We start from the raw sequence: 17024 nt of genomic DNA, 5'->3' as shown, positions 1-17024 counted from the left end.
CCAGTTTCTGAGACCACAAGGGTATGAAACTAGAAATAAATTATGGAAAGAAAATGAAAAATCCCACAAACACATGGAGGCTTCAAAACATGCTCCTAAATAACCAATGGATCAATGACCAAATAAAAACATAGATCAAGCAATACATGGAGACAAATGACAACAATAATTCAACATTGCAAAATATGTGGGATGCAGCAAAGGCCGTGCTGAAAGGAAAGTATATTACAATACAGGCCTACCTCAGGAAAGAAGAACAATCCCATATGAACAGTCTAAACTCACAATTAACGAAACTAGACAAGAAAGAACAAATGAGGCCCAAAGTCAGTAGCATGGGGGACATAATAAAGATTAGAGCAGAAATAAATAAAATTGAGAAGAATAAAACAATAGAAAGAATCAATGAAAGCAAGAGCTGGTTCTTTGAGAAAAATAACAAAATAGATAACCCTCTAGCAAGACATATCAAAAAAAAGAGTCTACACACATAAACAGAATCAGAAATGAGGAAGGAAAAATAACTATGGACACCACAGAAATACAAAGAATTATGAGAGAACACTATGAAAAATTATATGCTAACAAACTGAATAACCGAGAAGAAATGGACAACTTTCTAGAAAAATACAACCTTCCAAGGCTGACCCAGAAAGAAATAGAAAATCTGAACAGACCAATTACTAGCAATGAAATTGAACTGATAATCAAAAAACTAAGAACAAAACCCCTGGACCAAATGGCTTCACCACTGAATTTTATCAAATATTTAGTGAAGACCTAATACCCATGCTCATTAAAGTTTTCCAAAAATACAGAAGAGGACGGAATACTTCCAAAACCAGGAAAAGACAGCACAAAACAAGAAAATTGCAGCCCAAGATCACTGATGAACATAGATGCAAAAATATGCAACAAAATATTAGCAAACCAAATTCAAAAATACATCAAAAAGATCATCCATCATGATCAAGTAGGATTTATTCCAGGGATGCGAGGATGGTACAACATTCGAAAAAGTATCAACATCATCCAACACATCAACAAAAAGAAGGACAAAAACCACATAACATCTCCATAGATGCTGAAAAAGCATTTGACAACATTCAACACCCATTCATGATAAAAACTCTCAACAAAATGGGTATAGAGGCAAGTACCTCAACGTAATAAAGGCCACATTTGACAAACCCATAGCCAACATCATACTTAACAGCAAGAAGCTGAAAGCTTTTCCTTTAAGATTTGGAACAAGACAAGGATGCCCACTTTCTCCACTACTATTCAACATAGTAGTGGAGGTCCTAGCCACGGCAATCAGACAACACAAAGAAATAAAAGGCATCCAGATTGGCAAGGAAGAAGTTAAACTATCCCTGTCTGCAGATGGCATGATATTGTACATAAAAAAGTCTAAAGAATCCACTCCAAAACTGCTAGATCTAATATCTGAATTCAGCAAAGTTGCAGGATACAAAATTAATAAACAGAAAGCTGTGGTATTCCTATACACTAACAATGTACTAGCAGAAAGAGAAATAAGGAAAACAACTGCATTCACAACTGCATCAAAAAAGAATAAGATACCCAGGAATAAATCTAACCAAGGAAGTGAAAGACCTATACTCTGAAAACTATAAGACACTCGTGAGAGAAATTAAAGAAGACACCAATAAATGGAAACACATCTTGTGCTCATGGATAGGAAGAATTAATATTGTCAAAATGGCCTTCCTGCCTAAAGCAATCTACAGATTCAATGCAATCCCTATCAAAATACCAACAGCATTCTTCAATGAACTAGAGAAAATCGTTCTAAAATTCATATGGAACCAGAAAAGACCCCAAATAGCCAAAGCAATCCTGAGAAGCAAAAACAGAGCTCAAGGGATTATGCTCCCCAACTTCAAGCTCTACTACAAAGCCACAGTAATCAAGACAATTTAGTACTGGCACAAGAACAGACCCATAAACCAAAGGAACAGACTAGAGAGTCCTGATATAAACCCAACCATATATGGTCAATTACTCTATGATAAAGGAGCCATGGACATACAATGGGGAAATGACAGCCTCTTCAACAGCTGGTGTTGGCAAAACTGGACATCTACATGCAAGAGAATGAACCTGGATTGTTGCTTAACCCCATACAAAAAAGTAAACTCGAAATGGATCAAAGACCTGAATGTAAGTCATGAAACCATAAATCTCTGAGAAGACAACATAGGCAAATATCTCCTGAATATAAGCATGAGCAACTCCCTGAATGCATCGCCTTGAGCAAGGGATACGAAAGCAAAATTGAACTCATGGGACTACATCAAACTAAAAAGTTTCTGTGCAGCAAAGGACCGCATCAACAGAACAAAAAGGCATCCTACAGTATGGGAGAATATATTTGTAACTGACATATCCGACAAGGGGTTAACATTCAAATACATTAAGAACTTACACGCCTCAACACCCAAAAAGCAAATAACCTGATTAAAAAAATGGGCAGAGGATATGAAGAGACAGTTCTCCAAAGAAGAAATTCAGATGGCCAGTAGACACATGAAAAGATGCTCCCCTTCACTAATCATCAGGGAAATGCAAATTTAAACCACAATGAGATATCACCTCACACCAGTAAGGATGGCCAGCATAGAAAAGACTAAAAACAACTAATGCTGGCAAGGATGAGGATAAAGGGGAACTCCTCTACACTGCTGGTGGGAATGTAAACTAGTTCAACCATTGTGGAAAGCAATATGGAGGTTCCTCAAAAAACTAAAAATAGAAATACCATTTGACCTGGGAATTCCACTCCTTGGAATTTATCCAAAGAATACAAGTTCTCAGATTCAAAAAGACATATGAACCCCTATGTGTATTGCAGCACTATTTACAATAGCCAAGATATGGAAGCAACCTAAGTGTCCATCAGTAGATGAATGGATAAAGAAGATGTGGTTCATACACACAATGGAATACTATTCAGCCATAAGAAAGAAACAAATCCTACCATTTTCAACAACATGGATGGAGCTGGAGGACATTATGCTCAGTGAAATAAGCCAGGCAGAGAAAGACAAGTGCCAAATGATTTCCCTCATTTGTGGTGTATAACAATGAAGCAAAACTGAAGGAACAAAACAGCAACAGACTCACAGACTCCAAGAAAGGACTAGTGGTTACCAAAGGGGAGGGGTGGAGGAGGGAGAAGGGTGGGCAGGGAGGGTGAAGGGGATGGAGGGGTATTATATTTAGTACACATGGTGTGGGGGATCATGGGGAAAACAGTGTAGCACAGAGAAGGCAAATAGTTAACCTGTGGCATCTTACTACACTTATGGACAGTGACTGCAATGGCATATCGGTGGGGACTTGATAATATGGGTATAAATGTAGTAAACACATTGTTTTTTCATGTGAAACCTTTATAAGAGTGTATCAATAATACCTAAATAAGAAGAAATACTACCACATGCCACTGCACTGAACATTGGTGTTACATGTGGGAGATGGGGTGCTCTCAGTAAAGTTCTGAAGGTTTCAAACTTGCAGGACAGACACCTGCTCAGAAACCTGATTTTGCCTTAAATTGCTTCTAAGGTGAAGGCCAAACACCATCACTGGCGCTCAAGTCCCTACATAAATGGGCCTGCGCGTTATTTACTACCTTCTCTTACACTTAAAAACTGCTCGGATCCACCCACATTTTTCTTTGGTCTTGCTTTGAATGAGCTTTCTGTACGCACTGAGCCTTTCCTCATGTCCACACCTCCTCCCCCTGCTCTTCCCCACCCCTGCCCCATGTCATCGATATGCATGGACTGCTTAGCATGATCTACTTCTTATTGGTATTTATCTTTATGAAGTTGTGTGGTCCAAACAGAAAAGGAAAGATTGTCTCCAAAAAGCTTGGTGAACTGAGGGAAGTCATTTCTTGCCTCAAAACTGAGATTCCTTCTCTCCAAAATAAGAGGGCTAGATTCGATGGGATTAGGAAACCCCAGCTAGTTCAGGAATGCCTAAAACTCATCTGGTCTAATTATCCTCACCTCATCCTCCACCTAGTAAACACACATACACACACACACACACAGTGTATAGATATGGGCCTCATGGATGCTAGAGGGAAACTATATGCCTGAGCAAGAAAGGACTGAGGTCTCACCTTGTACCTGAGGCTGACGGCATTGTCATAGCCAATCCACTCCTTTCCCTTGCAGGCATATGGGACTTATTGATAATCAATCCAGTGCTTCATCACTCTCTGGACAAAGGAGCAAATCTACCAAGAAGATTACTAGGTTAGTTCTGTGTGGGGCATGGCGAGAAGCACCAGGAGACACACTGCTCCTTGCCCAGGAACAAAGAATCCAAGAGTCTCTCACCAGACAGTGAGAAGAAGGTGGGCCACAGAGGAAGCGGGGTAGCCTCTCACAAAGTCCCCCTCTCTATTTTGAGTAAGTCCCTACTACTACAGAGAACCAAGGAGTAAGTGACAGCCTTACAAAACCAAACCAGGGTTTACTAAAAAATGCCAACACAAATCTACTAAGAATAACATCTCTGCCCCTTGGCCAAACCTGTACCTTTTTCAGAGTTTTCATAATTGAGTCTCTCCTCTGTTTATTAGAAATCAGCATAAATAACCCCATCCTCATAGTTATACAACTAGCTTTTAAACCTCTAATAAGGTTAAAGTTCCAGAAGGCAGGAAGAACTAGATTGTTATAATCAATCAAGCATCTGCATGTCTAGTGGGTGCCCAGTATTGTGCTGGGAACCATGTGCTACAAAGAAATAGAAGTGTTCAAGTTGGCCCATAGAAGTTAATGTCTAAGTAATTTTTTATTTGTTTTTTTAAGATTCTATCATCAAAATCTCTTTGAATCATAATGTCCTTCAAGAACATTATTTTAACTATGTTGCTACTCATAACCATGCTACACTGGATCAGCAGGAAATCGTCTCCTACCAGCAGCACAGAGTGTGATTGGAGAGACACCAGCAACATCCACTACTACCTAAGGCAAGATACAGCTCTCCACCTGTGCACCCCTACATAACTTGGACCTTTGTAGCTGCTGCCCTTTACCTGGGAGGTCTTTGCCATCTTGTCATTCCTGCACATCAGGATTCTTCCTGTTCCTCAAAGCATTGCTCAAACTCTACCTGCTCCATAAGACCTTTCCAGACTCCTAAGCCACACACACTATGCCTCTCACTGTCTTCTCTTGTGTTTTATGTTTCCTTTGGTCCATGTCTCTTTCCTCCACTCAGTAGCAAGCTTTGCTGAGATGGAGAGGAAAGGGAGTAGAACTGGGTTAGAGGAGAAAGAATCTGTAGTAAAGACTATCTTGAAACAGCTTCAAAATAACTAATAGTTGGTGGAAGGAATTTGGGAGGAGAGATGAAACAAGGCTGGCCATGAGTGGTTAATGATAGAAACTGGGTGAGGGGTATAAGGTAGTGGGAGAGAAGGAAAGGAGGCTGTACTATTCTTTTACCTTTGCAAGTGTTGGATGTTATATATCTTCACAAATAATAATTATTTTTATGCAGGATGTATAATAGATCAGGATTGACTTGTATAACATTTAAGATTCTTATAAGGGGTGAAATATCTGTCTCCATTCATTTGGACTCACATGGTCCCTAATCCCTTACAAAAAACCCAAATGACTTCCCTTGAAGAGGAAATATCCATATAGTGGATTTCCCATGCCCCAGTAAACAACCTCACTGCCATGTCTTTAGCCCTCCCCTTGCCTCTGTCCCTTTGTCCTTGCTCTTGCCCCAGCTGGGAGTCAGGGAGCCTTAACTAGAGAAGTATTTATTCCAGTAACTTCATAAAAAGCCAAGAAGCCAGCTTGCTTGGTGTACTTTCCTGGAGATGCACGTCCCACAGCTTTGGCCTGCAATGCATTCTGAGAAGCTTTAAGGAGGCACAAGGTACGTCCGTAGGTAGGGAGGCCCCTGAGGAGCTTCTCTGTGGGTGCCCCAAGCTTTCGCCAGTAATTCATGACATATGCCTGCAGGACAGAAGAACACAAGCCCCTTCCTGTTGTTACCAAACACCAATGTCCTGGGCTCAGGGGCAGATGTCTGGGCCACCAGACAGGACACTGATGAAATCCAGGAGTCTGTAAGGGACAGGAGGAAGAGAGGATGACCAGGCGAGCTAGATTTTCAAGTCAGAGCATCAGAGCACCAATTAGCTGGCAGCTATGCACTGGATACCAAGCTTCTCTGCCTTTTCTGTCTGTGGGGCCTGCCTAAACTGTGTCATCCACCTGAGATGCTGCCATGGAACCAACTGCTGGCTAAGGACAGCTGTGCATCAGAACACATGCCATCCTGACAGCATCCATGCCAGGGCAGGAGTTAGACAAGAAAACACGTGCATTCAGCCCTAATACCAATGCTAACAGAGGTTTGCATGGTCACGAGTACAGCAGTACTGTCCCAGGCAGTAAAAGAGCTCTGTTCCTTCTACTGTTCGAGGAACCTCTGAAAATGATCCCTCCAGAAAGCTTTCAGAATGACAAAGCATAACTGAACACTTACCAGGTGATAGGCATAAGGTTTACATGGATTATCTAATTTAATTTTAATCTGGTGAATGCATTAATGCATAGCTGTTTCCATTTAAGGCTGAAAAATTGAAACTCAGGCAGGTTAACTGATTTGCCTACAGCCACCCATTTGAGTGAAGGTAGGATGCCCTCAGTCCTGCCTGATGATAAGACCAACACTAGCAGATGGTGCCCCACTGGTTCTTTCACCTCCTTTCCACACTGAAACCACTCTCCCTAAGTGTAATCACCCACAGGAACACCCCACCCTCTCTTGTGTTCTGCATCTGCTTCAGTTTTCTCATCCATAAATACTTGATTCTTGAGTTTGAGAAAATCAGCCCAGAGATGGCATGTCCACAGGTTATGAGCTATTCTTTGTCTGGCTTTATACCTTTTGCATGGAGGCCTGTGCTCTAAAAACTGGGCCTGACTAGACATTTCTGTTCATGTTTTTGCAGCAGTGGATGGTAATTCATCTGCCTCTCTGATGCCACACAGTGTACATCTACAGCTACACCCTGGCACAGCAGAGGCCAGGCCCATGGGCTTCTCTCCTGTGAGATGCAGCAAAGGGCTGAACTGAAGACTCTGCCCAACATGGTATGGTTGTGGGAACTACTTCTCCTCCCTCTAATCTCCCAAAGAAAGCCTGGGTGAGGTAGAGCTAAGCTTTATCCCCACCCACACTCCTTCACCCAACCTAAAACTTGTCCTTAAACCAGGACAAGTATATGGAGAGCTCAAGGACAGGACTGGGCAGTTATGGGGTTCTGAGCTTGAGTTGCCTCCTTCCCTCAATGTCCTGCCCACTAGGACAGCACCTGCTCACCTGCCTAGAAGGCTCACATCATAAGCTATTTGGATGATGTTTGGGTCCCCAGAGACAGTAGCAGAGACCAGCAGCCTTGAGCAGTTGGCAAGCAGTGCCTCCTTCTGGAAGGCCATCAGGAGCTCCTGGGGAGAAAGAGGCAGATGCAGAGATTCAGAAAAAACAAAGCCAGGGAAAGAAAGTATCACCCAGCAGACGTTTATTTACTGTGCCCCTTGAGCCAGGCACTGGAGACATAAAGGGGAGTGAGACACAGGCCTTGCCACACGCTCTTGAGAAAAGTGGATGTAAGTCATGCAGGAAGTGACTTAGGAGGTGTGGTAGGCAGCTTAGGAGCAGGCAGTTAAGACTGCCTGCTTGAGGGAATCCAGAAGGCTGCACAGAGGAGGCATCACTTAGGCTGGAGGGTCAGGGCAACACCTGGATATGAGAAAGGGGCAGAGCCCCTACAGGACACCTGCTCTGCAGCACTTTTGCCCAACACCCACAGGGTGAGGGCAGTACAAGAAGTCTGCTACTGCTCTCCTGCCCTGCCCCAGCCTTATGCTCCTCCTATGCCAAGGGCCAGACAGGCTAAAAGTAGAATCATTTCTGGAGTCTGGAGCTGCCAGACTGGCCTTACTTCAATTAAGAGTAAAGCCCACCAGTCGTGCTTGGGGCTGCCTCTTAGTCCAGGGTATAAGAAGAGGTCCAGACCATCAAAATCATGTGTCCTCAGGAGAGATATGACTGAATCAATGACCTTCTCCTGGGTGGTGGATGCGGACAGCACAGTGGTGAACCTGCAGGGAGACTCAGGGTGAGGCAGGGCATACATTCTGCTGAACCACAACCTCCTACAAAGCCCCTTGGTCCAGGCCTGGGAGGGCACGCAGGATGTGGCTGGAGGAAAGGAAGGCAGGTTCTTTGAAACTCAAACTTTCATCAGTGTGCCTCCCAGCGCCAGGGGTAAAGTACCCAGGAAGGAAAATTCAGGCAGCAGAGAGCCCTTAGCCAGCAGCACAGGGAGCAGCAGGCACAAAACAAGAGTGCAGCCTGGGTGGAGAGAGCTCTGCAGCCAAACAGAATGCCGGGGGCCAGCCGGTCCCCTCTGCTGTTCCTCCCGGGTGACTACTCACTCCCCACCTCCTGTCCTAGTGCCCATATTCTTTCATCAGCTGCACCAGAGGAGGGAGCATGAACCAAGGGCCAGGATCTCCCCGAAGATCCATCAGCTCATCTGGGCCTGGGCTGCATTATTGGCAGAAGAGACCTATGCTCTGGCAAGGGGTTCCCATCTCCTGTTCTTTTGTTCATTGGCTGTTTGACTTTTTTTCTACTGCTTTTCTTCCATAGTGAAGAAACTGTTAGAAAACTTCTAACTTATTGGAGTTGAACTTGAAGCAATTCTGAGCTAGCCCTGTGTGCAATTATTAGAAAATTAACCCAATTCAGAGATGGGCAGGCTGGGTTCCATTGTCTGCCACTCCTAACTGCGTGATCTCAGAGGGACACCTAGGTGAAATATGGCAAGGTTCCTTTAACACCTCTCACTTTTCTTTTTCTACAAACCAGGATGCCAACAACTAGTTCAATTCCGAGTAATCATGAGATAATGTGTGTAAAGCTCCTAGCCCAACATCTGGCATACAGCAAATGTTCAAAGAATGGTTGCAGCAGGGGAGACGAGGCCTATGGTTGGGCAAAGCAGTTCTCACCCAACACCCCAAATTCTCCGTGCTTCATACTTGGGGGTCCTGTCCAAGGTGCATCCTCACACACTCCTGGGCCACTAGGTCTCCCTCTCCTGTAGCTCATTCCTTTATGGGGAGAAGGCAGGCATGGCCCCCACCCCTGGCCTTAGTCACAGAATAGGGGAAATGTTTCCTCAAGAACACGAAGGCAGGGTATCATCTCCACATTGCCTCATGGAGTGTAATGTCCTCAGAGCAGCCACCACATGTGGGACACGTGCTATGTGCCAAGGGGCTCAGCTTACCGTTTTTTTCGGTAACTTCCATTCCTCCCATATAACCCTTGGAGGTTGACATCACTAACTCTATAAGGTGAGGAAAACAGGCCTTGGGAAGCTTGGGGTTATTTTTCTTGTCCTAAATAAGACACTTTCTCTGAGGAAAAAGCCCTGCCTCCTATGAGGAGTTGAGGGGACAATTGTGAGCTCCCCATTTTGTTCCTCCTTTCCCCCGGCGCTTTCTCACAACCTGCCCGACCTTCCTTGTCTCCCCTCACTCGCCATGGGGGACAGGCCAGGGACCCTTGAATCCAGGGCCAGGTCAGGACTTGGGGAAGTGTCTGCACTCGCTTTGTTCCCAGTAGCCCAGCTGGTTCCCTGCTCTGCCCTCACTTCCCCCTGCCTTCTCCACCTGCCCACCTACCACAGCCCCAACCCCAGAGAGAAGATGGTGGCAGTGGACTCTCATCTGGATGTGCAAAGTTCCACCCGCGGACGGACAGCAGTGTTCTCAGCTCCCTGTTCCTCCAATGTAGGACAGAGTCAGTGAGCTGGGACCCCACTGCAGTGAGCACCTCAGTCACCATTCCTTCCACTGCATTCATGTGGGAAGCAGAGGGCATGGGAGGTGGCAAGGGAAGGGCAGGTGGAGGGAGAGAGCAGAGGGAAGGGAAGAAAGGAAAAGAAAGGGAATCAGAAGGAAGGGGGGAAAGGTAAAGAGGGGAGGACAACCCTCAGGTCATCAGAATCCAGGGACCCCCAGGCTATCCAAAGTCCACCAAACTCGCCCACATCCCCATGATGTTCCCGTGAAAAGGAAAAGCAAAAGGCAGTCTACAGTGCTTCTCTTCACTCATTTTCTTAGTCAAATATTTATTTATTGAGCAATTATTCTGTCATTGGCTGCTTTAGGTGCTTGAGGTACGACAGTGAACAAAGCAGACAAGCCCCTGTTGTCAGGGTGCTGGTAACCCAATGACATGGGGTTGGGCCTGCCATCTATACCCACTAACACAGCGACAGACTGCCCCTCGGGAGGGGTGGGGAGGACCCAGGAGTTCTGGGTAGAGAAATATTTAAGCAGGCTCTACGGGGCACCAGCTCTATGCCATGCACTGACTTAGCCACCGATGCACAAAGAAATTAGACACGGTCCCTCCCTCAGGGGGCTTACTACTTGCATGCTGCAGGTGACTGTGGTAATAAAACACTAACATTTGTGATGAGCAGGACCAGCGCTAATACTTGAAATCTTGCCACTGGACTTGGAGGGTGAGTTGGGGGTTGCCAGGCAGAGAAAGAAGGACCTGCTGGGCAGAGGCAATAGCAGCAACAAAGGCAAGGCAGTGAGAACAAGCACAGGGTGTTTCTCAGTGGGGTTCTCAAGGCACACACGCCCCTGAGCCCTGCTTGAGCACAGACTGGGACCCAAAGAATCAGAAGAAAGCTGAAAAGTCACATGAGAAAAGGCTTCATTCTTTTCCGTCTGTAAAATCTGAAAATATAAACCCCACATCCAGTATGAACACACCTCTCCTTGAGCTTATTGAACTCTGGGTAGATAATTTTCTCATCCTGGAGATCCTGAGCAACAATCTGATCATTGTGCATTGAGGCAAAGGCAAATATGAGGTGGGTGCAGAGAAAGGGGTCCAGGTCACAGGGAAAGATGGAGGCAGGGCCAGGTCAACTCTGTGCCCAGTTGGTGTAATAACACACCAGTTTGTGGGCAGCACCTGCCAAGGGAGAGCATGCCTTAGTTGGCAGAAACCAAGACAGGGTTGGAGCTCAGCTTCCACAGAGCAACATGAGCTGCCCAAGAGGCCAGGCCACTGTTAACGACCCCCTCTACACACACACACACCCAATGGTACGCTAAGGTCCAGGCCCTCCCCCACTGCTTACATCCTAGGGGGAAAAGAATGCCTTATGAAATCCTCACCAGAATGGATCCTCAAGTCTGGATCCTGGCACACAGCAACACAAACAGCAAGTGACCACAGACCCTCTGCTGACCTGCATTGGATCGGGGGCCCCTGACACAAGAGCCAGGGTAGCAGGGTAGGGGGGGCCTCAGGGGCCATACCACACAGAGCACTTCCCTGCCAGAGAATTTCCCTGGCTCTGGAGAAAAGGACATAATTTCCTTACCATTGTGGGGGTTCAGCAAAAGAACCAGGCCTGCAGAAACAAAAGAAGATATCACACACAGATTCACATGCACATCTGTGGTGTGGCGCCCCAGCACTCCCTCCTTTATCACGTGTGCCCTGCAGTGGGGCACCATGGCCAGAAGCAGAGGCACACATGGAGACACACACACCACTCGCTCATTTCCTCTTCTCTAACTTGAGCAAGCGGAGCCAGACCTATCTAAGCTCCTTCTCACACTAATAAGCACTGCATATACACACACACTTTGCACAGGGACAATAATAACTTTAAGAAATCGTAGCAAAAGCTCAAAGCCAGTGGGCCTCAACCCTGGCTGTACATTAGAGTAGTGATATCCTGGCTCTTCCCCTGGTTTAACTGCTCCCAGGTAGAAACCAGGTATAAAAATGTTTAATGGACAGCCAGCTGAGAACCTCTACTCGGATCACTTCTCCCTGGGCTCCTCTATCCCTTTGTTAGTTCCATGACATCCAATATAATCCAGGCCTCCAAGTCCGAGGCTGCTTCTCGGGCACCAGAGAGACAACAAACTCATGAAGCCTGGTACCACCTGGACTGAATGAGATCGTAAAGGCTGGGACCTGCCACACTCACCAGGTCATACCAACAGCCACCCCATTTCAAAGGTTGGAGAGCTGCTAGTCCAGAGCTTGAGTCCCTTTATATGAGCTTCCCCAGGGATGTCCCTGGGATGTCACTGGCACAGCCCAGCTATACACATACACACACACACACACACACACACACACACAAAACCATGCAAGGACCATGATGCATGCATGGGCTGCTGCCTGAGTCACAGTGACCCAGCACCTCCTGTCCTCCCTCTCCTGCAGAGCTGTAGTTATCAGAACTAACAAAGCAACAGCCACCGTGGGCCATAGCAAGGGCAGGGCAATGTGCAGCCTCCCTTCCTGGTATGCAGCCCCACACAGACAGAGTATAAGGAAGCAACACTGTAGAGCAGCAGTAATTCTATCACTATAAGCCTACTGGTTAGGGAAGCAGTGCAGTAAGGAGTTACAAAGCCCCAGCATTGATGGTGTCAGGTGATCAGCTATGGCAGTACATTTTTCTGATAATATTCCTTTCTCTTAAAAAAAAAAAAAAAGCAGTTCCTGTGTGGTGATCTCCAATAAGTTCTTCACAATGATATAAAGGACTTATCAAAGTGTGGGCAAAGGGTTTGTTTGTGTTTATACAGAGGATCAAAGCCTAATTTGGATACCCAGAAAAATGAATTAAGATACGATATGAAGAAGAACTTCCAACATCAACATCCTCTGGCAGAGTCATTCCAGAAGATGATCATCAAACAACTGCAACAAAGATCCTGGTGCTGTTGCAGTTGTAGCTGCATTCAGCCCACTGGTTCCTGGACTTGCCATTGGAATGAAGAAGATATCTAAGCTGGCCTGGGCATACAGTAAAACAACAAATTTGACTGGATCTATACTGTTGGAACTCAACCAAGAATTAGAAGAAGTGCAAGTTGCAGCACTCCAAAATCGTGCGACTATAGACTATCTACTGTTAAAAGAACATATGGGATGTGAACAGTTCCCAGGAATGTGTTGTTTTAATTTGTCTGATTTTTCTCAAACTATTCAAATTCAGTTAGACAATATCCATCATATCATTGATAAGTTTTCACAAATGCCTAGGGTGCCTAACTGGTTTTCTTGGTTTCACTGGATATGACTGGTAATTGTAGGTTTGCTTTTGTTATATAGCTGTATTCCTATTCTGTGAATGTGCGTATGCAATTTAATTAGTAGCTTAAAACCTATACATGCTTATGTTACTCTACAAGAAGATATGTCAAAGAAATAATCAATCTTCCCATGTTTTCTTCCGTCTGCTACTTCTATAGCTTTTCTTCTTCCTTCCTAATTACAACCCTTTAGTAGAATTCGTGCCTCATGTCAAAATTACCAAGTATCATAATTCTTCCAAGTGGTAAAGATACCTCAAGACAAATGCTGGGCATAGAAGCCACAGGGCATAAATCTGCAAAGAAGTAGAAAGCTAGCCTTTTCAAAGAATATTTCTTCTCTCTCACTTACCAACTTTACATTTCCCTGTATGGCCCCGGAAGATGACTGGTTAGCCAGAGACGGGTAAGATTCCTCAAGGAACAACCTAAGACAGGCACAGTCGCAGGGGGGCTATCACGTGAGAAATTGGGGATCAACGGAGGGGAGGCTTAGAACCTCACCCCCCGTTTTGAGAGAAATCTTCTGCATCCGTGGATGTTGCCCTTGTCTAGCTTGGATTAATACTTAGTCTATAGGCACACACCTGATCACCTACATTTGTCCTCTTACAGCACTAAATTATGTTTTCCACCTTTATCTTGCATGTACCTACCACTTCAGCATTTTATTTTAAAAATAATAATAATAATAATAATAAAGGAGAAATGTGGGATTCACATATAAATCAAGTATAAAAATCAAACGAATATTCATATTTGACCTGATTTATAGTTCATGATGCGTGATCAAAACCAAAGTTTCTGTGATATGACTGCCCTTGCACTGTTCACCATGTAAGAACTTATTCATTACGTAAGAATTTGTTCACCATGTAAGAACCTGTTTGTTATGCTTCAGAAGATTGGAGACTGTTGAGAATTAGGCTTGGGGTTGATTAATGATTGTGCATTGAGTCCCCTATACAGAATTTTATTGTTTTTAACAACCATTTGATCAATAAATATGAGAGATGCCCTCTCAAAAAAAAAAAAAAAAGCCCCAGCTTTGGACTCAGGCAGGCCATGGTTTGAATCTCAGTGTCACCAATTAGAAGTTTTAGAATCTTGGGCAGGTTACTTAGGTCTTTGAGCTTCAGCTTCCATACTTGTAAAACGGAGATATTCAGCTCATAACTTACCTCACTGAGTTTCATAGGAATTAAGGAGATAATGTAAGAAAAATTGTTAGTTTGGTGCTTTGCATATAATTAGGGCTCAGTGAATGGTAGCTGTTATTAAGGATGCCAAGAGTGGCCCAGCAGAGAAGGTTATCAAACTCAAAGGTTGATATTTCCCAGGCAGGAAATGCAAATACGTGAAGTGGACACACTAAAATAGCTCACTCTCCACTTCACTAGGAGAGTTAAGAGCTCAAGCCCAATGACACACACCAACTAACACAAAGCCTTGTTCTCAGGAGACAGTAGAGAGGGCTATGAAGAGGGACAGCACTCTGAGTAGCAGTAATGGTTGCCGTACAGTGAAATAGTCTCAATGTTGGGAAATATTTTAATTTCCCAAGACAAAAATAAGATTTTTTGTATGAGTCAACAGTGTTTGAGCCAGTGTAAGAGCCAATGGTATGAACCTGTCACAAACCTAAGGAATATAATAAATGCAATTTTGGATACCTGGGAGCCAATTTGTAAAAAGTATAATATGAAAGAAAAAACAAAGGAGGTCTGTTACCAAATGCTTTTATGATCCATCAGTTTTTTTTTTCCTGCTACATGATCTCAAATCATGGACACGTCCCATATTTCAGGGTCTGAATCTCAATCATGGAGGATCAGAAATCAGATGTCCTCAGTGTCACTGATATGCTCATCCTCTCAGAGACGGACATTGCTCACCTCATCCACATGTCACCAAAGCACTCACCAGATGTCAGTATAAAAAATGACACAGGGAAGCCACAATAACTAGTAGGTGAATTTGTTTCACTTCCAGTATTGAAGTAGCAAGAATAATCAAAACAATGTTATTAGTGGTTTGCTTGGATATTATGGAATAAAAAACAATAAATGGAAGAGAGATCATTTCAAGATGGTGGTGTGAGAGGTGAGACAGAGAACTCCTCCTAAAACCACAAATAGTATAAAAATACAGTTAATACAACTAATCCTAAAACAGCAACAGGAAAGAAGGCTGCACCAGACTACATACACCTGGAGAACAGAGCAGACCTCACGAAACAGGGTAACGTACCAAAGCCTTGATTGGCGGGACCCAAGCCCTTCCCCCACCCCAGCTCACAGGCAGGAGGAAGAGAAACAGAGAGGGGAGAGGATGAAGGCCTAAGACTGCTGAACACCCAGCCCTGGAGATATGCTTTGGAGCAGAAACCTACATTGTATGGTGCTCTGCAGTTTGGTGGGGTTGGGGAGCTGGGACAGGCAGAGTGCCTGAGAGACTGAGATTCCGGCCATTTGTGGAGGATGGGGATCCACGTCCGGCTGCTCTGGGACAAAAGAAAGGCGGGCGGTCTGAGAGGCTTCCTAGCAGTTAGAGGGCTGCCGAAGGGGCAGGATTTGCAAGGAGCTTACTGCACGGGAGAAGGGATAAGTAGATGAGGTTGTCTGGGTGCGCTCTACCCAGGTTGGAAACTTTGAGGAGCTTCAGGTGCTCCATCCCCCTGGCTGGCTACTCAGCTTCGAGGCCCCCACTGCAACATGCAGCCTACTGCACCTTCCTTCTGACCTGCTGGCACTGGCTCGCAAACCAGCAGTCACTGCGCTGGTGTCAGGCTAGCCAGAGGGAGGCCCCACCTACAACAGCTAGAGATGCAAAGAACAGTACCTGTGTGCTTCGCCCACTGATTCTGACAGTGGAGACAGGCACTGCAGCCAGGAAGCAGTAAACAGATCTTTCCTCCCACCAGGCACCAGCGCCACTCCCCTGCAACCCCTAACCTCACTCCAGTGGCTGAGCAGCTCCAGAGACTAGAGCTTTCAGGTGGTAAATGGCATACGCATATTTGCTTTTAAAACTCTTGCACTAATAACTACTACAGTTGGAATGGAATCCAGCAAATTAGTGAGCTTAATATCCCATGGCTAGATATGGCCAGAGCAGGAATATTTCCTGCCATAGTAGAGGGGGCCACATAGAAATATGAAATGTCAAAGGAACCTGGTTTAGACCAAAATCTCACGAACCCCAGAAAAAGGGCCAAATGAAAGTGAACTCACCAATCTTCCTGAGAGTTCAAAATAAAAATCATAAACATGCTCATGGAGGTACAGAAAAATATTCAAGAACTCAAAAACGAATTTAAGTTGGACATTCAATCATTAAGAAATTCTGTATCTGAAATGACACATATAAAGGTGGGATTTAAAAGCAGATTAGATGTAGTTGAAGAGACAGTAAATAGAATAGAAATTAGAGAAGAGGAATACAAAGAAGCTGAGGCACAGAGATAAAAAAGGATCCCTAAGAATGAAAGAATATTGAGAGAACTGTAGGACCAATCCAAAAGGAACAATATTCACATTATAGGGGTACCAGAAGAAGAGAGAGAAAAAGGGTTAGAAAGTATCATTGAGGAGGTGATTGCTGAAAACTTTCTGGGGAAAGAGACAGTTTCTCAGGCCATGGAGGTGCACAGATCTCCCAACACAAGGGACCCAACAACGACAACATCAAGATATAATAATAATTAAAATGGCAAAGATCAAGGATAAAGACAGACTTTTAAAAGCAGCTAGAGAAAGAAAAAAGATCACATGCAAAGAAAAACCC

General features: G+C 44.6%; 1 protein-coding gene across 1 annotated transcript in view; it reads right to left on the bottom strand.

Moving 5' to 3' along the window:
* Nucleotides 1-11054, bottom strand: part of OVGP1 (oviductal glycoprotein 1) — a 28785-nt gene extending 17731 nt beyond the window's left edge. The window contains 7 exon segments of the mRNA XM_073234426.1: nucleotides 4160-4276; nucleotides 5838-6104; nucleotides 6107-6134; nucleotides 7399-7523; nucleotides 8021-8191; nucleotides 9829-9874; nucleotides 10881-11054. Coding sequence (XP_073090527.1) covers nucleotides 4160-4276; nucleotides 5838-6104; nucleotides 6107-6134; nucleotides 7399-7523; nucleotides 8021-8191; nucleotides 9829-9874; nucleotides 10881-10960 — 834 coding nt within the window. The 5' untranslated portion in view covers nucleotides 10961-11054.
* Nucleotides 11055-17024: the final 5970 nt, after the last annotated feature.

This window comes from Manis javanica, chromosome 4, assembly GCF_040802235.1.
Source record: "Manis javanica isolate MJ-LG chromosome 4, MJ_LKY, whole genome shotgun sequence".
Lineage (NCBI taxonomy): Eukaryota > Metazoa > Chordata > Mammalia > Pholidota > Manidae > Manis > Manis javanica.
Note: the sequence above shows the minus strand (reverse complement) of the source record. Positions and strands in the feature narration are given on the sequence as shown.